Here is a 24,854-nt window from a genome sequence, read left to right as displayed (position 1 = left end):
AAATGTGGGGAGCTGGAGAAGGGGACAAGTGAGCCAAAAATGTCTCCTCACTTTAGATCCCAATTGAAGAATTGAAAAAGAGCTTCAAGTTGATGCCCACTGCAACCATTGTCACAAGGAACTTAGACTCCCAGAAGAGAGACTGACTGATCACCCAGAGAGTAGGAAAGGACCTGGCGAGTACTTAGTTTAACCTCTCCACCATCATTCCTCTTTCACGCATAAGAAAGTAATATCTCTGCCACCCAAAAGAAGAAAAGTAATGGCCCAGAGAGAGTTGACCTGGGTAAAACAAAGCAGATTAATGGCAGAGTTATGGTTCAACTCTAGGTCTCCTTACAGATCTGAGACAGGACTCATTCTGTAGTTTCATCCTAGTCTGCTAGACATTCCTTTCACATAACAAAACAGACTGCTCCATCTACACTATAAGAAGCACCTTTAAGAGTAGAGTTTTTCATTGTTTAGCACTAGTTAGAAGGAAAAATTACTAGAAAGCTCTTGGTAAGAGGAGGGAAAGAAAGAGACAAACACATCACAGAGTCTTCCATTTTCCTTGGGAATTTTGAATCCATTTGACCTTGTCTCATTTTTATTATTCATGTGGAATTTCTCAAAGGGGACTTCACATTGCAGTTAATTTTACACTTATGTAATCTTGTTAATAATCAGGCCATTCCATTTTGCTAACTCATGAAGGAATGCTGTCATGTGGACAGTTGTTACCTTTCTTCTGTGATCTGTTTCCCGTTCCACATTTTCTAACCTGTTTTCATCTCCAGGTGTAGGTACCACTCCCAGGGCTGATCAAGGGGGATGGAGGAAAAGAAGAGGGATACAGACTCGCAGCTGCAGACCCAAGCCCCCTCATAAGCCCCGAAGAATGAAGAATCCTCTGAATGAGGAAGTGGCAGAGACTCATAGGCAGTACAATCTCCCTCTGGCTTCAGAGGCTGAAATGAGGTTTGTGTCATTTTGAAAGTAGTATCCATATTGAGAATCTGAGCTTCGGATTCCTCATGATGGAATAAGTTGTTTATCGTGTTGAAACATAGAGATGGCATAAGTAAAAGTGACGTGGTGAAGAGTATAACGGGTCCCACCTTGGTGAGACGTGCCACACCTCTTGCTGTCCAAATGCGTGTACTGGCAGGGAGAGGGAAGAACATAACGAGGGTGTGGCCCAGCGACTCTCTTAGCCCTACTCCTGGATGACATAGAAAAGGAAAAGTATCCTGACAACTCACCTTTCTGGACTCTGCTGCTGCCCCTGGGGGCCCACTCCTTGTCCTCTGAATGAGTATCCCAGTGAGTGCATCTATATTTGGAGGAGTGGAGGAGGGAAGAAGAGTCTGGTCATGAATTCCAGGGCCCATTCTGAGACATACACATACTGGGGAAACGGAAAGGGCCTTTCACTTGGCTAGACTGAGAAGGCAAGTGACTTGCCCAAGCCTTTCCAGGTCTCTCTGCAGTTTTCTTGTCTCAGGAATTCCCTACTCTCACTCTCACTTCCTTAATTAGGGAGGAAGGAAATAGCACAGGAGACATATATATATATAGAAGAAAGTAGAAGTGATATAACATTAGAACACGTGAATGTGAAAATTAAAGCATAGATGGAGAAAATTGTGGGGATAATAAGTAGGAAAGATGGGCTCTCCTGGTGGCGCAAAGGGTTAAGACACTGCATTATGAAGGTCTTCGAAGCCATTGCAGCACAAGTTCCATCCCTCACCAGGGAGCTGACCTACCCTCTGCTCCCCTTAGCAGTGTACTTTGTCAATCTGCCTGTTATGCTCCCTGCTCTGTCTCTGGTGAATCCTTTCACTCACCACACCTCTGGCCTGTACCCCAGTTCTGTAAGCATAAATAAATAAATCTTTAAAAAAAATAAGTAGGGGGCCCTCCCTTGGTGGCGCAGCGGGTTAAAGCACAGCATTGAGAATCTAAAGCCGCTTCCCCATGAGTTCGATTCCCACCTGCCCCAGAGGTGACCACATGGTGTGGCAGACCTCTCCTGACCCGCCCGCTGCTCCCCTCAGCAGTGTACTTCGTCGATCTGCCTGTTCTGCTCCTCACTCTGTCTCTTGTGAAGCCTCTCACTGCCCCTGAGCCTCTGGCCCAGTTCAGTATGCACAAATAAATAAATCTTAAAAAAATATATATAAGTAGGAAAGATGAGAGGATTATTTTTCTTGCTAAAAAAATGTGTTATTTTTAAAAACCTGCTTTATTTTTTATTGAGATAAGATTAGTTTTAACATTATTTTTGATTCAGAGATATAGATTTTCATCTCTTCAGATGTGCGTCACCATAGCACACCCACTGAAAAGGCACTCACAGCACTCCACTATAGTCTATTGCATCCCCTCTCCACTTTGTTCTCTATCCCTCCTCCCTCCTCTGGTAGTTTCAATTCTACAGTCAGGTTCTAGGATTTAAAAAAAAAATTTATTATATTTTAAAGATTTATTTATTTATGCATACAAGAACTGGGGTGTAGGCCAGAAGTGCGGTGGGAGAGACTGGGGAGCAGAACAGGGAGATCTGAAATACACTGCTGAGGGGAACTGGGTGGGACAGTGGGTGGGACAGGAGAAGTCTGCTGTGCTCTGTGGGTCACCTTCCCGGCGTGCTGGTTTTCACTCTTTGCTGCAGTGGCTGGCAGTAGCTTGATACCACTGTGTCTTTAACCCCTGCACCAGCAAGGAGGCCCTCTAGAATTTGTTTTAGTTTCATTTTATCTAGTCCTTTCGTTTTTTTTCTCCTATATTTAATGTTTTTTCTACTATAATACTTATTTCAAGGTGATGTGTCATTGTTTTCTAAAATGCAGAGCATTTTGATAAATCTCAAATTCTTCTGATTCTTCTTCCTTTGTATAGGTTTTGACTTTCACTCTCTGAAAACTTTTAAGATTTCTTCCTTCTACTTAGTGTTCTGCAGTTTTATCATGCTGAGACTAGGAATGGGGCTCATTTTAATTCCTTGGGAGGACATTCATTGCATCCCTTCAATTTAAAGACTCATGCCCTTTGTCTCTGGGAAAATGTGTTTTTTTTTTAAGATTATTTATTTATGCATACAGAACTGGGGTACAGGCCAGAGGTGCAGGGGCAGTGAGAGGATGCACCAGAGACAGAGTGGGGAGCAGAACAGGCCCACTGATGAAGCACACCGCTGAGGGGAGCAGCAGGCAGGCCAGGAGAGGTCTGCCACAACATGTGGATCACCTCCAGGGTGGAGATTGAACTCATGCTGAAGTGGCTTTAGCTTCTTAGTGTTGTGCTTTAACCTACTGCGCTACCAGGGAGGGGCCCAAAATGATTTTTAATTAGTTCTCTAACAGTTTTCTGCTCTGCACACTTTCTCCTCTTTATTGATGTTATCCCCATTATTTAGACAGTAAGTTGAAATGATTCTCTTATGACCCTTATTTTTTCCCCTATCATTTTCTTTATCTTTGTCATTTGGATATCTTTCTTAGGCTATTTTCTTCACTGTTTGACCAATTCCTCAATTACTCCACTGACTTTTTTTTTAATTTAAGACTTAATATTATTTAAGAATAATATATTCATAATTTCATGAGCTCTCTTTTCTATGACTTTGTTTATCCACCTGCTTTTATTTTCTAAATTCATTCTTGAATCATTTGAAGAGAAGCATTAATGTTTAAGCTCACTTCCATTCGCTGAATTTTTATTGTTTTTTATTTTCTCTACATTTAGCACTAGAATCATTCATCATGCATCTGGGGATCCTTGCTTTTTCATTCATATTTTTATGAGGCATCAAAAATATCATTAGAACTAACTAAAATCAAGAAGAATAAAAGACAATTTAATCCTATGTCACAGTACAGAGTTCTGCATATTAAACTTTTGTCTTTTTTTCTTTTTTTTTAAAGATTTATTTATTTATTCATACAGAACTGGGGTACAGGCCAGAGATGCAGAGGTTTTGTTTATTTACCAGAGACAGAGTGGGGAGCAGAACAGGCAGATCGACGAAGTACACTGCTGAGGGGAGCAGCGGGCGGGTCAGGAGAGGTCTGGCTCGCCATGTGGTCTCCTCCGTGGCAGGCGGCAGGCGGGAATCGAACTCATACGGAAGTGGCTTCAGATTCTCAGTGCTGTGCTTTAACCCGCTGCGCCACCAGGGAGGGCCTAAACTTTTGTCTTTTTAAGTTAAAAATAAATAAAGGAAAAGAAAGCCAAACATGAAACACAAACAGAAGAAATTCAGTCTAATTGTATTTCAAACAAATAAAATAATCGTATTGAAGAGGGAAATAAAAAACCAACCAAACTAGCTTTTAAACACAGCATTTTGATTATACATCTTAGGCTGAATACTGAAAAGAAATATGAGAAAACATCAAATTCTAATTAATAGGTTTGTTTATTATGGTGGTAGTTTATGTAAAACTACTTATATGTGTTTTAGGATTCACCACATATGTAAACATGCTGTGGAAAATGGGAGGAAATGTTTTCAATGTTGAAGAGGGGAGTTATAAATATAGAAAGGAAAGTGGTTAGCATGAATCATGTGGTGCAGAATTGGAATTGAACGTACCTTAAAGTTTTTAAATTATTTCTCTATGTACTATATCTCCATTTATTCTAGCTCCATACCCTAAGAATTCCATTTGCCTGAGAAGAAACCACCTCCCCCCTCATAGTGAGCAGGTATTGGTTTCTAAGTATCATTGTCCATTAAAAATGAGGGAAAAAAACCAGCTTGATTCAGGGCTGTAGCAGAGAAAATGTAAGGTGAACCTGAAATACCTTGGTGTGCCAAAAAGTAAGGACATGGTCATATAGAATGTTCAGGATTTTCAAAGGGACAATGTATTTTGAAGTGGCTCCCATTCGTCACATCTGAGATAATTTGCGTACCAAAGTAAATAATAATAGGAGTAACAGAATGTAACCTATGGAATAAATTAGAATCTATGAGTCCATGCTGGCATAAATAAAGAAAAACAGAGACAGAAAAGATTTTCTTTATAGTAGAACACAAAAAACTTCTGAAAACTAAAGACAAAGAAAAATATTGAAAGCAGGAGAAATGACACCTTACCTATAGAAGAAAAACAATTTGAACAACAAAAGATTTCTCATGAGAAATCATGGAGACCATAATGAAAAGGAAAATACTTTTTAAGAAAATATTGGCAACCATAAATTCTATCATCTAGGAATGAAGAGGCAGTTAAGATAGTCTCAGATTCTGGCAAACAAAACAAATGTTAATAATATCCTGTCCTTGATGTGTTGCTAAATAACTTTTCCTAAACAAAAGGATATGATAAAAAGAATAAATCTTGGAATATCACTCTAGAAGAAAAAGAATGAGGAAAGTGAAATATGGTGAAAATAACAGAAATTCTAGCTCTTCTTGTGTTTTCTGATATATGTTTGATAGTTGTGTTTAGTGGTTGAATGACTAATGACTGACTGGTTTGATGAGGTTCTCAATGTATGTGCACCAAAAATTTAATTACCATTCTCCAGATAACAACTATTCTCCATTTATGTTGTTTTGAAGCAACTAAAACATTTCAAAAATAGGGCCCTCCCTGGTGGTGCAATGAGTCAAAGCACAGCACTGATCTCTGCCCCAGTGGTGATCCACATGGTGCAGCAGACCTCTCCTGACCCACCCACTGCTCCCCTCAGCAGTGTACTTTGACGATCTGCCTGTTCTGCTCCCCACTCTGTCTATGGTGAATCCTCTCACCATCCCTGCACTGCTGGCCTGTAACCCAGTTCTGTATGCAAAAATAAATATATCTTTAAAAAAAACATTTCAAAAATAGCTGTTGAGATGTTATTGTAACTGGGTGGTCCCTAGGAAAAGGGGAAGTTCCAGATTCCCTGCTCCATCCAGAAGGAGGGTGGAGCTGAGCAGAGAAAAAAGAGAGGAGAAGGAATCTGAAGAGAAGAAGGCAGCAGGATGGAGAGCCAGGAGACCTGAGGAAGCCTCATGGAGCAGCAAGCATGTTATGAAGAAACCATGGTTGTTTCCTGGCCCTGGACTGGTTAAGGCCTATGTGGGTGACATACCTGTAGGGAGGTGACTATGGTGGTGTTTATATTAATTTTGATTTTTCTCTTTTCTGCTCAGACTTGTCCGGCCATTTCTGATCCTTTTCTATGGGTCCCGACCAGAAGGTGCTTTAGTCTTGTGGCAGGCTTTCAGGCCTTGCTTTGGGCCAATTCCTTTTGGGGGGACTTTTGCCCATGAGAGGATGGGAAACTTCAGGTGTGTGATTTAGAAAATTATATTTTTTGTGTTCCATATTGTATATTCACTGCATTAAAGTCCCTTTTTTTAAAGATTTATTTATTTATTCATACAGAATTGGGGCACGGGCCAGAGATGCGGAAGGTGAGAGGATTCACCAGGGACAGAGTGGGGAGCAGAACAGGCAGATCGATGAAATACACTGCTGAGGGAAGCAGCGGGCCGGTCAGGAGAGGTCTGCCGCGCCATGTGGATCTCCTCCTGGGCAGGCGGGGATCGAACTCATGCAGAAGTGGCTTAAGCTTCTTAGTGCTGTGCTTTAACCTGCTGTGCCACCAGGGAGGGCCCTAAAGTCCCTTTTTATTAAAGTTTTATATGTTTTGTCTTGATGCAGCAGATGGCAGAACCCACTTAGAGCAGGAAGGTTTGGGGCTTGAGGGCTGCCCCTCTCTCCCTGTCCTGTAACAGAATGTTAACAGTACTATCTGTCTCTTGAATACTTTTGTGTGCATGTACACATTCCTCTATAGTTTTAGTAGCTAGCTTATAAGATGGTATTTTTTCATTTTACCTTAGTGAAAGTTGCATGCAACTACAAACAAAAATGTTTCTCTAAGTAGATGACACTAGCTAACTATCCAAAGAAATAGCCATAAAGCCGTTTTGAAGGCAAATGCTACATTAAGGGGTTCAATATGGAGTGCACTGGAATAAATTGGTTGATAGGACAAAGATAAATTTAGAGGCATAGGACAAGAAAAAAAAAAAGGTTGGAGGACAGACATTTTCTGGCAGTATGAGAAGGCTGGAGTTACATGGAATCTTTAACTTGTTGTTTTCTCATATCCTTGGTTAACAATAACTTTTTCCTCCACACAGGTTGGCTATATAAATCCAGTACAGAGATAGTACATGATGATATAGGCTGACACAATTGATATAGAGATGATAATGGCAGTGAGTTTAAGATTCTGCATACACAAGGCTAGGTTAAGATTTCTGCTGGTTGGTTTGAAAGTGACAGATGAATCCATGAGGTTTTGTGTTTTAGTATCAATAACTCTAATCATTCTCCACACTGAGCTATCTACCAGATCTGTGTTTCTGGCCATGATTCCTCCCGGTTCACCCACTTAGGCTTGTGTCTCCATCACTTTGTTTTCAGAGTGATGCTTCAGTTTCGTAAGTCAACATACTTGAGAATGTGCTATTTATGGTACATGGAAGTGTGGTTTGTGCATTTGAACCATGTGTAATCTGGATTTTCTTTTCACATTTAGAAAATTAAAGACTTATGAACATTCAAAATCATCATCAGTTGTAAAAGACAAGCAATCCTGTCTTGGCAAATGTAATGAAATGAATAACTGACTACATTGTGTTGGTGTGATTTTCAGGTGTGTTAGCCTGAAACTGGCCTGTGATCCTTAGAAAGATTCCTCTACCTCAAGCATGTTAGGCAACAACAGCAAAACAAGTGGCCATGGGTTCAATCTGTCTAGGAACCCTATAAGAGAATATGGACTCAGGACAGAAGAGCACTGGCCACTTGGGGTCCCCCACAGACCACTCCCAGAGGAAGTTGTGTATACATTTTTGAAAGTGTTTTCATATTCTTGAAATAAATACACAGAAGAGGAATGGTTGAATCATATGGTAGTTCTATTTTTTAGTTTTTGAAGAACCTCCATTCTGTTTTATACAGTGGCCTCACATTCCCATCACAATGTATGAGGTTTCCCTTTTCTTCACACCCTTGCCAACACTTACTGTTTCTTAACTTTTTGATAATCCGTTCTTGCAGGTGTGAGATGTTATCTCTTTGTAGGTTTGATTTGCATTTCCCTGATGATAAGCAATGGAGAACATCTTTTCATGTATCAGTTGGTCAACTTGTATATATATATTTTTACTGTAATATCTATTCAGATATATTGCCCATTTTTAAATTGGGTTATCTCTCTTTTTTTTTTCTTATGTAGTTCTGTTACTTTTGTAACTTTAACTTCAAACCTAAATCACTGAATAGATGGCAACATTTGCTATATTTGCTTATTGAATGCATTACTTGAAACATATTCTGTTAAGCCCTTTACATATATTGATTTACTTAACCCTACAGCAAAATTATGATATAGACACTATTATTTTCCTCATTTTATAGATAAGGAAGTTGAGGCACAGAAAGATTAACCGAGTTGCCCAAGCTGACAAAGCAAAAAAGTGGTAGAGTCTAATGGAATCCCTGACAGTCCTCACCTTAAACATTCTCTTGATTCCCTCTGTGTGAGGTCATTTGAACCCCTCAGTTTTGCTTAGGCCTTATGCTCCCTCCTCCTTCAGAATCCATGTGAGGAAAAAAATGCCATAACTCTACACTATAGAACTTACATTATTTTCTCCGTAATTATGTTGTCTAAGCTTTGTGGTTTTTTTTTTCTTTTAAAGATTTATTTATGTATACAAGAACTAATGTGTAGTTCAGAGGGTGAGGGGAGGTGAAAGGATTCACTAGAGAAAGAGTGGGGAGCAGAACAGGCTGATCTACTGAAACGCACTTCTGAGGGAAGCAGTGGGTAGGACAGGAGAGGTCTGCTACACTGGCCATATGTAGGTCAGCTCCCTAGCCAGGGATTGAATGCATGTTTCAGTGGCTGGCAATAGCTTGATAGAGCTAAGATTTAACCCCTGTGCAACCAGTGAGGCCCCCTGTCTAAGCTTTGTCTATATGTTTATTGTAAATATTAAAATCAGTAACATTTATACTACTGGGATTATGTAATAATTTATGGCAAAATCAAGTTGTATAGTTGAGTCCATAGAGAAGAAAATCTAATTGTATGTTTCTAAAGTTGTGGCATTTGAACAATGATATAATCATCGAGATCAAATAGATTCTCTTTTGTTACTCTCCATGAATTGTTCCAAATCATGCCACATTTTATTTTTGCCACATTTTATTTTGTAAGATTTATTTATTTATGCATACAGAACTGGGGTACAGGCCATAGGTGCAGGGGCAGTGAGGGGATTCACAAGAGACAGAGTGGGGAGCAGAACAGTCAGATGGACAGAGTACACTGCTGAGGGGAGCAGCGAGCAAGACAGGAGTGCTCTGCTGGGCCATGTGGGTCAGCTCCTTGGCCATAAGTCGAACTGTGGAAGCTGCTGAGGCTAGCTTTGTAGTGCTGCACTTTAACGCTTTGCACCACCAGGGAGGGCCCTCATGCCACATTATTCGCTTCATATTTAACTTATGATTTTCTAGTATAGTTTTTCCCCTGAAGTTACTCATTTACTTTATTATTAATTAATTTATATTCTTAATAATATTGATTTATATTTTATATCTTACATCATTGTTCATTTTCATACAATATTTCCTTATTCCCCTCAGGAGTCATCTCCACAATTCTCCCACCACCATGGCACCCATGACTATCACCAGAGTCCCTTGTGCTCTTCTCTCCCCTGTTTTGACCTCTCTCCCTATCCCTCCCCCGTTGTAACCCTCAGATCTATGTTTAGCTTGGAAGGTTTGTTTTTCTCCTGGACCCTTTTTTCTGTTTCCATATATTCCCGCATAAATGAAACCATCCAGTATTTTCCTTTCTCCCTTTGTCTTATATTACTGAGCAAAATCCCTTCCAGCTCCATGTTGTTGTAAATGGTACGAGTTTATCTTTTTTTGATTGCTGAGTAATATTCTATCATGTATATATACCACATCTTGATCTATTTGTCTCTTTGGGGGGATTTAAGTTGTTTCCATATCTCAGCTATTTTAAGTAGTGCTGATATAAGCATAAGAGTGCTGTTTTCCCTTTGAATAAGTGTGTTTGTGTCCTCTGCATATATTCACAGGAATGGAAACTCTGGATCATATGGTAGAGCCATTTTTAGTGCTTTGAAGAATCTCCACACATCTTTCCATATACTTTATTTTTTACAAAAATAATGTATGCCTTCTTTATCAGATAAGATGCTTTGGAATCCAAGCAACAAAGAGTTGATTTAAAGTTTACTTAAGTGAGGAACTGCATTAACTTACATAAGAGAAAGAAAGAAGACATCCACAGGGAAGGTTGCTTCATCCAGTGACTACATGACATCAAAGCCTTGGGTTCTTGTCTCTCCATGGCATCAACTTCATCTGAAGGCCAGGTTCCCCTGTAAACATGGGATGCCTTTTCACTTGGTACTACATGCTGCTTTTGTTATAAAATAGGAGAGAGGTGCTTAGAAATTTTTCAAAAAATCGCACTGCAAACCTCTCTTCATGGCTCAGTGACCCCCATAAACTCAGGTTTGTGACCTTTGAATTTATCACTGACAAGAGCTACATAATTACTTACTATAATGAATTATAATAATCAATTAAGGAGGGGAAATGCTACCATATCTGCTTCATCATATCACAAAGATCACTCAAGTTTCCAAATATGTATCTGTTAAAAACAAATTCACTTTCTTTTTGAAGACATTCTATTGCATGCTTTCTGACATGTTCTAATTTTTCCCAATTAGTTACTAAGTCTGCTATACAGCTCTCTATTTCCTTGATCTAATATTATTCTCTTTCAATATACTTTTTTTGTGTAAGATTCTTTTATAGATTCATCCATGTCATTGTATGTATAATTTCATTGCTTTTTATTGCTGGATAGTCTACTATTGCATCCCAGTAAGTTAACCATCTTCATGTTATGAATACCTGGATTGTTTTAGATTGGAACAATTATGAATAAAGAAGCTATATTTGCTCATGTACAAGTCCTTATCTGAACACATACATTTATATTTTCGCATATTTACATAGGCATGAGTCCTAGAGAATGCATATGTTTAATGCTAAAGGAACTGCCAAACTGTTTTTAAAGAGATTGAAACATTTTACACTAGCACTTTGACATTTTCAGGTGCACCACATTGTTCACAAGATTTAGTGTTGCAATATTTTAAAAATGAACGATTTTGATGGGTGTGTAATGGTATCCTGTATTTTTTAAACAGAGATATAATTGACATTATATGAAATTCAGATCTTTCAAGTTGGTGCTTCAGTGATTTCCAAAATATTCATTATGTGCAATCATCAGTGTCTTAGCCATTTTTAAATCTTGGCTATCCAGCATAATGAAATCAATTTGTTGAATATGTGAACATTTAATCATTCATGAATTTAACCACTTAATTCTCCCTTTCACCTCACAAGAGATTTCTCTACTTTATCTAAAGCTAACTCTACCAACCATATTCTCAATCACAGTCCTTTTCACCTCCTTTGGGGAGTGGCTCCCTTTTCCCTGGAGACTTTCACTTTTTCATGAGCACCTTTATTTTTCACTGCTAATTATGCATGAATCCACTGATTTAAAAAATACTACTTAGCTATAAAAATAAATCTTGCCATTTGTGAACAGCATGGATGGAACTGGAGGGGATTGTGCTAAGCGAAATAGTCAGAAGGAAAATTAGACAAATGCTCGATGATTTCATTCATATATGGATTATAGAGAAACAAGAGACAAAACCAAACCAAAACAAATCCTGGAAATCTGACTGTAGAACTGAGACTACTAGGAAGGGAGGGAAAAGGGAGGAGAACAAAGTGGGGAAGAGGCCCCATGGACTGTGGTGCAGGACTACGGGTGTGTGTGGTGTGATAACATATATTAGAAGGTATGTGAACGTGTGCTCCTATGAAAACATGCCAAGTGTTGTAAAGCCAACATCACCCCAATGCAAGCACTTTTTAAAAAAAGATTTATTTACAAAAAAAAAAAGATTTATTTACTTATTCATACAGAACTGGGGTACATGGGGTATAGGCCAGAGATGCGGAGGGTGAGAAGATTTACCAGGGACAGAGTGGGGAGCAGAACAGGCAGATCGACAAAGTACACTGCTGAGGGGAGCAGCAGGTCGGTCAGGAGAGGTCTGCCTCGCCATGTGGATTTCCTCCGGGGCAGGTGGGGATCGTGCGGAACTGGCTTAAGCTTCTTAGTGCTGTGCTTTAACCTGCTGTGCCACCAGGGAGGGCCGCAAGCACTTTTTTTTAAGATTTATTTATTCATGCATACAGAACTGGGGTACAAGCTAGAGGTGCAGGGGCAGTAAGAAGGTTCACTAGAGACACAGCGGGGAGCAGAACAGGCAGATTAACTGAAACACACTGCTAAGGGGAGCAGCAGGCGGTCAGGAGAGGTCTGTCATGATATGTGTGTAACCACTGGGGCCGGGGATCCAACTCATGCTGACTTAGCTTTAGCTTTGTAGTGTTGTGCCCTGCATCACCAGGGAGGGCCCACAAGTACTTTTTTTTAATGCTCGCATTTGTGTTTGTCTGTGTGGATGTGTGTGTGTTTGGTTTTGCATTAGGTTTTCACAATTTTAGTCACTCTACTCTCCCATGTAATAGAAGTAGCAGTGGACTACACATGCAGAAAGTTGGGTTTCTTGCTGGTTCCTTCCAATGGTGTTGGACAAGTAACTTTTGCATTTTGGTCTCAGCTTTCTATTGGTAAAATGAGAAAACTAAATCAATTATCTCTAAAATTCATTTCATTTCTAATGTTTTGTACCTGGTATGAGTACAAATAAGGAAGTGATACTCAGTGCCTTCATCTTATGAACCTAACGCCTTTAGAAACTTTTCCCCATGCGGCCTTTATATCCAGTTATCTATTGCCACTAAAATGCTGCATATCAAACTGCTCAAGATTCAATAGCTTAAAGCAGTAAGTATGCTTTTAGTTGAGTCTGTGAGAGCTGGCAACTTGGGCTGGATACTGTTGAACAGTTCGAGTCTCACAGGGCCTTCTCATTTGTCAGGAAAATTGGTGGTATGATAGTCTGGGATAATTAAGCATGGTTCTTTATGTCCAGCAGGCTAACTCAAGCATGTTCTCACAGAGACGGCAGAGAAACAAGAAACAAATGAAAATACACAGTCGCTAGCTTCAGGGTCAGAAATGGCACACCATTCCTTTTGCCATATTTCATTAGGCAAACCAGGTCTTAAGCCTACCTAGAAACACGGGTTGTGGGAATAGGCTCTGCCTTTAACTGAGAGGAACTCGAGTCACCTGGCAAGGGCATGGATTCAGAAAATGATAAAATACTGGGACAACTATGCAGTCAAATTGGGAGCCTGCTAGTCAAATACATGTTCTCAGTTCTTATTTCTCATCACACCTCACACTCATAACTATTTACTACCCACTTTTCTTTTGACTAATTCAACACATTCAAGCCCTGGAAAGATCCTTTGTGCAAGGTAGCTATCTCTGAGCTTCTAGAGCATGAATCTTTCTGAAAGGATAGCAGGCAGTGCATGAGTCTTGGAGTTAAACCAGAACCATGTTCCCACTGCAGCTCTGCCACTTGCTAGATCCAAACTGCTTCCTCCTCTGTAAAACTCAGGCTTAACTACCTCATAGATTTAGTGTAAGTAGAAGATAACACAGACATCCATGACACATAAATTTTAGCTTCCTTCCTTCTCATCTTTCTGGTTCCTTCTCAAAGTACTGTCCTTTAACAACAGTCTCAAAACTAAGACACTGTTCTCTCAACATGCATCACATCTAGAAGCTCAAATTTGCATTTCTTGCTATAATTTATAGTACTCTCCACTCATATTTTCTATTGTCTGCACGATATAATCACTTTGATAGCCAAAGTCAGCACCTTCAGAACTGTTTCAGAAGCATACCATTCCTCCAGGCCTACAGGTTACCTATAGGCGAGAACTATTCTGGCACTCTTCTTCCCCCTGCCCTCCTTCAAACCTACTACCTCAACATTTCCTCATTTATTCCTTTGAAGTCAGTTTCATCAAGAAATTCCTGTTTCGGAACCCTTCAAGAGAACTTACCTCCCTAACCTTGATTTCTAAGTTTACAATATCTATCCTAATAATTTGGTCTCATCATATACGACTTCATTTTTTCAATTCAGTTGAATTCACTTCAATATTCAAGTTATCATTAGAAAAGGATGGAGAGTAACTTTCCGACTGAGACTGATTTTGCAGCCCAAAGTTGTTAACTGCATGTCTGAGCCTATTTCCTTAGTAAAAAAGTAAGCTCAAAAGTTTTACCTACCTCAGAGTAAAATAAAGTATAAGACATGTTGAAAAGTGCATAAAGCATTGTGATTATGTATAGTATGCATGTGATTATGTGCTACACTCACACATGCACACAGCCAGCCTTAGGCCTGCCTGTTCCTTCTCTCCTTGGCTCATAATTATTCTTTTAGTTTGGCAGGAAACTAATATAGAAAAGAGATTATGGCATCACAAAACCTGAGTGTGCAAAGTATAGAACTCTATGCTGTTGAAAAATTAACAAGGATGTAAGAAAAAGATGCTTCCTTAAAAAGATAATTTGAAAAAACCAATCTTGAGTATGAGCACTGGCTGCACCATAAACTGTGTTAGTTTGGGGAACTTATTTAACCTGAGTTCCTAGGTGACTCATGCTTTGACATAAGCGTGATACCATCTACCTCAAAAGGCTGCTGTGGCTAGAGGAGCTAATGTTTGGAAAGCAGCAAGGATAATGCATGGCAGGTACTACTTGCTCAGTAGTGTGGCTTTCTAATTTGCTGCCCATGTGAGGCTACACAGCAACTCTTTACTGTCTAATGGCAATATATTACAGCCATGTGCCGCATAGAATCAGTTAAGGGTAGACTATGTGTACAACAGGGGTCCCAAAATTCCTATTGCCTAACAACAGCACAGCACACACTGCAGTGTACTCCAGGAGCAATGAAAAGTCACTCTTCAGCCAAGATGCCCTCCTAAATTGCTACGCCAACCAGTGAAATGGAGCACTGTTTGGAGAATAACACACCCTCTGACATTCACACATCACTGTTGCCTAACAACACATTTGTAAGAATGTATCTTTGCTGGTAAGTGACATGTGACATTTATCTAAAAACAGCACACAGCAAGTACCTCTATGCTATTCAGCATAAGAATGGGAACACACAAATTCTACTTTTCCAGTGTTTTTTATTTGTACATTTAACATTCACAAATAATTTTACAGATTTAATTGTTTCCCAGGTGTGTTATCATTTCTAAGAAAGATTGAGATGAAAATGGTATATGGAAGCGGACCAAGAAATTACCAGCAGCGATGGTGCAGAATATAAAAGCTCTGAAGGAGAACAAAATGAACAAGAGCAGCATGTGGCCACTTCCTACCAGGTGAGAACACGGACTTCATTAAGACAACATCTTTAGTCTGTTATTTCTTTCCTTTCCCTAGCTGAATTCAAATAAAAAGGCATTCTAGTCTGGCACTACTGCTCTGAGGTCTTAGGAACACAGCTGGTACTAGAAGCAACCAGATGCACCCTCGACACTAAACACTGGAACAGACGAGCTAAAGTTTGATGGCCTTAACACATTTCTCTGGGAGAACTAAAAGGGGTGGAAGTTGTTTGAGCCTCAGCACTTTGAAGAAAAGGACAGAGGTCTATATATGTGTGTGGTGTTGGTAGGAGAGGGAAGAGAAAACGAGGGTGTAGGCAGCAAACCTAACTCTTTCCCTTTGTACAACTGCTCGTTTTCCTCAGGTGCTACTAATGTAGTACTCTATTATTCAAAAGAGGAACAAGTAATCTACCTCCAGTCAATTGTAGGGTATAGTGGCTTTTAACAGGGAATATTACCCTGGTTACCCTGGGGATAGGTATATTTATGTACAAAACAGTGAAAGCCAATATTACGTCCCACGATATTCTCATGTAATATGTTTTCCCTATTTTAAACGAATTCACGCGTGACCTTAGGAAAGGCCCTCAATTTGCTATTTAAAAAAATGAGAATTATAGCAGTTTATGTTGAGGATTATAAGAGATGTATGAAAAGCACTTAAGAAAAGTGACTGGTTAAGCCAATGGAGACAGAAAAAGCAGATGGGTGGTTGCCAGGGGCTGGGGAACAAAGGGAAAGGGAGTAAATGCTAACGGAAATTGGATTTCTTTATGGAATGATGAACATGTTCAGAGATAATGGTAGTAGCTGCAGAATTATGTGAGTATACTAAAAATCGCTCAACTGTATATCGCTTTAAAAGGGTGAATTTTATGGTAAAGTGTATCTCAATAAAGCTGTTATAAAAAATTCTTAAAAAAATAGAATAGTGCCTGGCACACAGCAAGTGTACAATAAACGTAGCTATTAGTAGTAGGAATATTATTGTCATTGTTATTATTTGGCCATCCTACAGCCTAAATAAACCCCTTGAAATTCTTTAGTTTTAATAAAAGCCCACAGAACCTAAAAAAGTATTTATTTCTAACTTACATACATGGAAGGACACTCACACATTTATTTTTATCCAAGCTATTTCAGAAGTTAAATATAGTTAAGAATCACAATTTCAGTGTTTTACTCTGGAATTAAACAACTGCATGCAATGGACATCTGAGCATGTCATGACAGGATTTAGAGAATTCCCAAAACTTGATGTTTCCCCAAAATGTGAAATGATGAAAGACTTCCATTTTCAATCTCCAGAAATAAAGAGGAAATCCAAAAAAAGAAAACCGTGAGATCATATAAGGTACATAATTAAATGTTCAAACATAGGCTTGTTTGCCTTCTAAATCACATTTGGGAGATACTTTATAAAAAAAAAACATATTAATATATAAATAGCAAACGGCTTACCAGTCCCATGCCCTGTGACCCCAGTTTAGCCAATGACAGAAAACCCCACTATAGCAAAAAGATCCAATTCAACTCATGTAATAAGCCTTGGGCAAAAGACTTGACAATTAATGATTGACTTTTAAAACTACTGTACATTCAAATGTGTTCCCATCAATTGAGTTTTGATAATCTGAAAAGTGATTAAATCCAGTCTTCACTTTTCCTATTGCTAAACAATATGAAATCCGTACCTCAGTCTCAAAAATGGGGGCAGCAAGTGATAAACCTCGAGGGCAGTGATGTACCATATTTGACAATAATGCTCATGACCCTTGGATTTCATCAGAAGCATGAAATTCCCAATTCCTGAAACAGGGCTTCCATTGTTGGACGTCCTTTCCTTTCTAGTTCTCCTTTTTATTATTAGCTATGTGCCTTTGCAGCAAATCAGGGAAAGTTTCGTTCAGGGCTACAACTTCTAGAAACTCAGCTCTTTCATCACTGAAAGCATGCATCTGTATAATTTTTAAGAAAATATTTATTTATACCCTCAAACTTATCACTTATTTTAAAGATAGCGACAATCTCCATATGCCCACCTTCAATTAAATCAAATAAAACCATTCCCGAAGTTACCTAAGAGCAGCAGATAAACAAGACACAGAACAAGCTGCCTTAAAACTCAACACATATAACTCCATCTCATGCACACACACAACCCCCCCCCTGAAAGTCATGGCCTTCGGAATTTCTAACCAAACGTGTAGCCTGAGTAAAATTCAGTAATTCCCTTTTGAGAAGCATGGCTATTTAATTTTAAATTACAATCATTGGGACAGATTATGAAATAACTTTGGAAGAGATGACTTTAGTGTGAAGTTGGAAAGTTTTCAACAATGGACAAGGATGATCATTTGAAATTATTTCAAAGTTAGGACCAGTTTCAAATTATTCTCTTTCTCAATTCATAATTGAAACACTGGCTTTGTCCTCACAGGCTTATTTCACAATTTTAAAGAAATTTAAGTAAATACAAATATATAACCAAAAGCATTGGACAAGGTTAGGATGGAAGAGACTGATTCTGCAATGCTTTTGTAATGAGTGTCATTCTGAGAATTCATTTGTCCTAGTATTGTTCACTTGGTTAGACTGGAGTTGAACAAATACGTTTTTAAAACTATGTATATGTAGGTAGTCTTTCAATACAAAATGAATAAATATTTAAATTCTATAAGAAATTATCATCTTTCTAAGTAACTGTTTATTTACAATGAATATTTCTGCCTGACTCCTAATCTTTGTCTGTTAATAGTTCTTCAATGTGCAATTTATAGAAGGCAGCAGCTCGTATTACCTTAAAGGCATCGTACTTAGAATCAGCCTGAACCAAACATTGCTCCCTGAAGCCTTCACATGCGTGTGCATAAATAGCTGAAAATGCAAGTAGGAGTAAACATGTACAAAACGTTCTTGTCTAAAGGAGAGAAAATTTGCTTTACAAATAATGTGTAAAACCAAGATAATAAATTCCTATTTCCCGACCCCAAAACACATCTAATGAAAAAACTGCTAAGCCCACTATGAAAAGGCGGCAGCTGGAAAGCCAAATCATCTTATGTCAAGCTTTAAGCATCCAGTTGCTCTGTGAATCAACTCTCAGAACACCAAATCCCTCCATGGTTAAATGCGGCTTCTGGTCTAGCTTTACTTTCTAGTAGAGGTGACACTGCGCAGAATGATGAATTCCTTACAGCTATTATGTATCCAAACTGTCGTATTCATTCTGCCTTGAAGGGAAGGTAGTAGGCATGATAGTAGGCATTAGGAACTGACTGATCTAAATTTCTAAGGTCTTCTACATGGTCCACTGAGAGCTCAAAGGAAAACTAGACATTGACCACGAACACTGTAGCTTGCATTTTCCTAGTAAAATTAAAAACTAGAGTGGTGGTGGTAGAAGAACTAAGGTGACAATACCCTAGAGGAGAAATTATATGCTATTCAAAAATCAACATGATGTGAGAAAAAAGTACTTCATTTAAAAAATAATAATAATAAAGCCACTAGAGCAGTTATAGTATGACTGAGTTATAGTTAGCGTGGCAGAAAGGTGACTTTAAATAATGACTAGAAAAGCTGATTCTTCAGACTTTTAAGGTTTTTTTAAGCAAGAAGTCAGAATTTTTTCTGATTGAAATCTGAATATTGGTTAATGCATGTTTCTCTGCCCACATGTATGAAACCACCTGCCAAGTTGTCACTGCCTTTTTTAATCTTTAGTGAGAAAAGAAAATGGATAAAAAGTAGCCATTTTAATTTATGAAAAAACAGGCATATTTTAATAGTCGTAAGGCGATGTGTTTCAGAGCTGCATCTGAACTGGTATTCTCAAAACTGAAAATGCAATCATCAACCCTAGTCAATTTGCAGGATGTATCCATGTGCTTGCCAAGTCATGGGTTGTCACCCAAATGGACCACAGTGACCCCCTTATTCATGAGGAAGGCATTACAGTGTATGCACAAAGCACATCAATTTTAAAGAAACAACATGAAGAGGAAAAGGACAGCCTTGCAAACATCAGTTTCATACGTAAATGGCTCCCTTGTAACTTCCTCATACAGTTAACAACAACCTCCAAAATTAGACAAAAGAGGGTCAGAGGCAAAGCTCCATGATGAATTTCATCTCTCAGATGAGCTTTCAATTCACTGATTATTCATTCCCATTTCCTGATTTACTGAGTAGTGAAGGTAAGAATCATCCAACTGATGACAAAATAGAACAAGAAAACAGGATAAACAGCAAGGGCTTTGCGGTTTGGAGGCTGGCTGTCAGCAAGAAAAGCTGTAGAGGCTAAACAAAACAGAAAGGAGTATTTAATACAATAATACTGCCACAACTACTAACATTTACTGAACTTTTATGTGGATGACAGAGTCCAGGACATAGAATTATACTAAACGTTCAGTTGCATTTGCAACCCTCAGAAGAAAAGGCAGTTTTCCCAACAACCTAGGACTTCATGTTTCAAGGACTAAAACTATACAAATTGTCGACCATTTTATATGGAAACCTTTCTGAAATTCCTTCCCTTTTCTGAGAAGGAACTGTGCTAGATGTGCTTACAATGTGCAAGGTTATTTGTTCCGAAATGGCCTTAGATTGCTGTACTCTTCGAGTAACTGTTCTTATTTTCAGCCCTTTCAGATGCCATCCCTCTGTCTGCCCAGGTCAAACCTAGTCATCTTTGTACTCATTGGTGATCTTTCTTGAACAACCATATGATATCCTCCCACTCCAGGTAGAGTTACTCACGTCCATCTTCTGTGTTCCCCCCTGTGCCCTGAAGACATTCATCTCCTACCTGGAACACTTTAAGCCTCTTCAGTGTTTACATTTCGGTTCTATTAGATCATCCACTCGGAGGATAGAGACCATGCCTAGCACAGTGCCTGACAGTTTACATTAAAGTATTTGCTAAATTAAAGAATGAATGCTTCCAGGAGCCTCTCTTCTTCTAAGATTCTACTTTCTAAGATTCTACTTTCTGAACTGCTATGGACCCAGATGCTGACTAACTATGATATTATAGAAGTTTATGTATGATAAGTGCTTAGACTCTAAGTGAGGGAACTGAGGGGCTCTTCCATTGATAAAGTACCCACGATTAATATACAGTTTTTGGAATAGCAATTCCGGCTCTCTCAGGTCTTTTTTTTTTAAATTATTACTTCTTGGGTTTTAACCATGCTTTAGAGCAATGAGATGCTACTGACTTAAAATTAGGCAATTTGTCTATTTCATTAAATGAGAAACTGGTGAACATTTCTATTTAAGATGGAATTTTAAGAGAATTCTAGTAAAAGCACTGAGCATAAAGCATGTGCTGTCACTGCCATAACCTCTTTCTAATCTTCAGCAGAAAAAATGGTCTTAATGATAATAATCTATACTGAGAGGTAGCATAGCTCTAAACAGGCATGTGAACTGCTTTATGTGAAACGATTCACTACTCACTAGTTACACATCCTACGGCAAGCTGCTTAACCTCTCTGCGTCTGCTTCTCATCTATAAAATAACATTATTTTTAAGGATTATTGTGAGGGTTAAATGAAATAATACACATAAAGCAACTACAATTGTGCTTGACCTATAATAAGCAATATAGAAACACAAGCTACTTTATTGTGATTCATTTATCAGGAAAAAAAATCCAAAGGTATGATGGAAAAAAAAATGTACAAAATGATGTAAAAATAAACTTTTGTAATAAAAAAAAATCCAAAGGTATTTATGCCTCTGATATGCCAAGCCTGAGCTTGGTCTAGTTTGACCTTCTGTCCCAAACTTATCCATTATTTAAAGATGGGAAAAAAAAAAAAGATACGACTAAAAGATTTCTCTAACCTTGGAGTACATGATCCAATAGAATCAGACATGTAGACACTTAAGAGCATTAAAATGTTCCAGGTGGAAGACAAAAGTCCAGATACCTAACTGAAATAAGATGGACATCACTTCTATCATTTCCTACTAAGAGCACAGTAATCTATGGATGACTGGGAGGAATCACATTATACTGCTCTTCTTCAGGTCTTCATCTCTAACTCACGTTTTTGCCTGTTTTGCTACTATAGAGATGAGTACATTCTTACCTACTATAGACCAGGCGAACATCACAATCACCACAAAAAGCCGGACCATGAAGTTTATTGGTCCTGGATCAGCCAAAAGTACCAGCCGGCAAACCAGCATTGCCACTGTCAAGGGAAGTATACAGTAACCCAGCACACAGAGGCTCTGAAAAAAAGATCTAACAAACAACATACATGCATAAAGATCATAAATATAGTTGATCTATACCATAGATGTATATGTAACATGGACTGTTACCTGCTTACAGATACATGAGACCTATTCTTTAACACTGATTTTATGACAATAAAATCTGTATTAAACACAGGCTTTAATTTTTCTCTTCCAATCTGCTTCCACCTCTCTTCTTAAAATCTGTAATGTTCAACCATCTAGGAAACAGATGATCTGCTCTAATTCCTAGAGACCCCTCCCCCCCTTTCCTCCTGAGAAAGCGGTGGTTCTTAATCTTTTCTATTAATTAGACAATTTGTTGAAGCTATGAAGCATCTGTTCCCCATAATGAACATAATCATCTAACAAAAAAATTCTGCCTATGATATCAGATAACATCTGAAGCTTATCAAGGGACCTCAGGTACTATAATTTAGTTACAAATTATAATTTAGTTCAATTCGGTTATCTCTGTTAGGTGGTTTTAAAAGGATGTTCTTTTTAACCCTCATTTATTTTGCTTTTTCTCTTTAAAAATTATCTATCTGGACAGGCATTCTTAAAATCGCTACCCAGCAAGGAGGAAAAGGTACATATTAATAATACTCACATGTTTCCTCCAAGAAGTTTTGAGTTGAGAGTGATGGTAACTGCACCAAACCAGACAATGACAAACACTTCTGCAAACTGAGGTCCTCCATCTTTTTCACTGTCTGCAGAGCCTCTTTGAAGCATTCTGTGACAGGGAATGACATGAAGTTTGCCTGGTCTGCTTTACTTAGAACACCACCACTAAAGGCATGTGTTCCCAAACTTTGCATCAGGGAGCAAAACTTTCCCTGAAGATCTGTGTGAAAGGCAAATTGCCATAAGTATTTGGAAAAGCTTCCTTATTTCAAATTCCAAATGTCTTAGGATTACAAGTGCCCAATTTACCTTCCTAGAATTGTTTAAATGGCTAAAGTAGGATAAGAAACAATTGGTGGGGCCCTCCCTAGTGGCACAGCAGGTTAAAGCACAGCACTAAGAAGTTTCAGCCACTTCCGCATGAGTTCGATCCCCGCCTGCCCCAGAGGTGACCCCACATGGTGAGCCAGACCTCTCCTGACCCAACCACTGCTCCCCTCAGCAGTGTACTTCGTCAGTCTGCCTGTTCTGTTCCCCACTCTATCTCTGGTGAATCCTCTTGCCCTCCGTATCTCTGGCCTATACCCCAGTTCTGTATGAATAAATAGATCTTAAAAAAAAAAAAGAAACAATTGGTGAATGAAAGTGGGCATAATTTTCAGATCTTTAATTTCATCACTCTATGAAGTGATCTGGAAAACAACTTAACTTTTTAGATTTAAACATCGAAGAAGTACAACATATCATAGAAGTCCTAAGTGAAATTTTAGGGACTAATATCCTCAATTTTGAAATACCACAAACAAGTCTAGGTCTATTTCAAATGACAAAGAAAGAAAATAAAAGTACTTACAATGCAAGTGTCACACAAAGGATCAAAGGGCCCCACAAATCCCCTACAAGGCAAGGAAAACTATTAAGACATGTAGTATTTTCTTTATTAATTCCAGTGCCTACCTTTCCCACTCTTGGAATTCAGACATCCAAGCTCTCATGTCTGCCCAAGCCTTCTCATATCTATCCCTCTACTTGCCCTCCCTCCCCAACTCTCATTGCCCTTAAGTTTTATCCACTTCATATCTCACAAATCACCGCTCCTCCCACCTACTAAGTTACATTCCAGCATGCTATAGTTAAAAACCAATGGACAATGAGTCAAAAGACCCAGGTGCCCTAACCTGTAATCTCAAAAAAGATATAACCCAAGTCACCTTGACAATCTGAGACCACATTAGACAACATAAGCATAACCAAGTTCATTTCACAAATATGAAAAATGACGCTGGGAAAGAAGTGAGCTGGGGCTTTCCTGGTGGTGGTGCAAGGGGTTAAAGTGCAGAACTATGAAGAGATCCACAGTTGCCACAGGATGAGTTTGATCCCTGGCTAGGGAGGTGATCCACATGATACAGCAGTGTATTCTGGTCAGTCTGCCTCTTCTGCTCCCCACCCTGTCTCTGGTGAGTTGTCTCACACCCCCACACCTCTGGCCTGTACCCCAGTTCTTATATGCCTAAATAAATAAATCTTTAAAAAGGGGGAGTTGCCTAAGTTTACACAGTAAGTTGTGGAGGTAAAGCCAGAATCTAGAACTTCTGATTCAAAGTTCTTTACATTCTGATGCATGACATTGCTTTTATCATTATTATGCAGAATTGGTATGGAACTGCTGTTCTTAAAGGTGAAAAAAATGTCAAATATCGGTAATTTCATAAGGTTTAATTTTAGCAAGTAACATAAAAGCTTTCTGAAAACTGTAACAGGTCCTGCCCACATCAGGTCTGAGAACAGTGGCCCTCAATCAAAAGTTTGTTGGGTGAATAATATGCAAACAGTTCAGTTATATACAACAACTTGTATATAACTGAATATACGAAAACAATAACTTCCCTCAACTAGTAAGAAAACAGGTGCTTATACTACTACTAATTTTAACTACATATGTATATAACTTTACCTAAGATGAACATGCACATGTACATATTCTGTTTTTACAAATTATATAAGTAAGAATGTTTGCTTCTCCCTCCCCCCACTTCGCATGACCGTCATCACCAAAGTCCCCACATTCCTCCCTCCCTCCTTCAAACAAACAATAATGTAGATAGATATATAAATTAATAAAAAATAAGAAAAAAACACAAGATTCATAGCTACAGTATAAATTTTTTAACTATAAATTTGGTAAAAGTAAATAATTCTTCTACTGCTATGGAGACTGAAAAGCATTTTTAAAGAAAAGGTGGAAGAATTTTCCAGCAGTTACATTTTTAAACTTATACTGTGATCTCTAAATGATGATCAAGACATTGTATAAGAAAGAGAGAGAGTTGGACTTCCGGAAGATGGCGGCAGAGTAAAGACTCCGAGATCACCGCGTCCAAGCCGGCATAGGAATTGAGGACCGAAAACGGACTATAGACTCACTTACTACAAGTTTTAACCCAAACGAAAACACCCTGGACTCACTAGAA

General features: G+C 38.7%; 1 protein-coding gene and 1 pseudogene across 2 annotated transcripts in view; both read right to left on the bottom strand.

Annotated features, from left to right (window-relative positions):
- Positions 1 to 7,083: 7,083 nt before the first annotated feature.
- Positions 7,084 to 9,916, bottom strand: LOC101635499 (annotated as a pseudogene).
- Positions 9,917 to 10,254: 338 nt separating this feature from the next.
- The window catches only part of YIPF6 (Yip1 domain family, member 6), a 35,030-nt gene continuing 20,430 nt past the window's right edge, over positions 10,255 to 24,854 (bottom strand). The window contains exons 4-7 of one of the 2 annotated variants that reach the window (XM_012733927.1): positions 23,234 to 23,276; positions 22,364 to 22,489; positions 21,600 to 21,757; positions 10,255 to 10,429 (exon numbers count right to left, since the gene is read on the bottom strand). In XM_012733927.1, the coding sequence (XP_012589381.1) occupies positions 10,371 to 10,429; positions 21,600 to 21,757; positions 22,364 to 22,489; positions 23,234 to 23,276 (386 nt within the window). In that variant the 3' untranslated portion in view covers positions 10,255 to 10,370. Of the gene's footprint in view, positions 10,430 to 16,558; positions 19,797 to 21,599; positions 21,758 to 22,363; positions 22,490 to 23,233; positions 23,277 to 24,854 lie in introns of those variants that run through there. The other variant, XM_004694441.2, reaches the window with a different exon arrangement.

This window comes from Condylura cristata, unplaced genomic scaffold (assembly GCF_000260355.1).
Source record: "Condylura cristata isolate star-nosed mole 26May11 unplaced genomic scaffold, ConCri1.0 scaffold00043, whole genome shotgun sequence".
In the NCBI taxonomy this organism is placed as follows: domain Eukaryota; kingdom Metazoa; phylum Chordata; class Mammalia; order Eulipotyphla; family Talpidae; genus Condylura; species Condylura cristata.
This window is presented reverse-complemented; position numbering and strand designations above follow the sequence as displayed.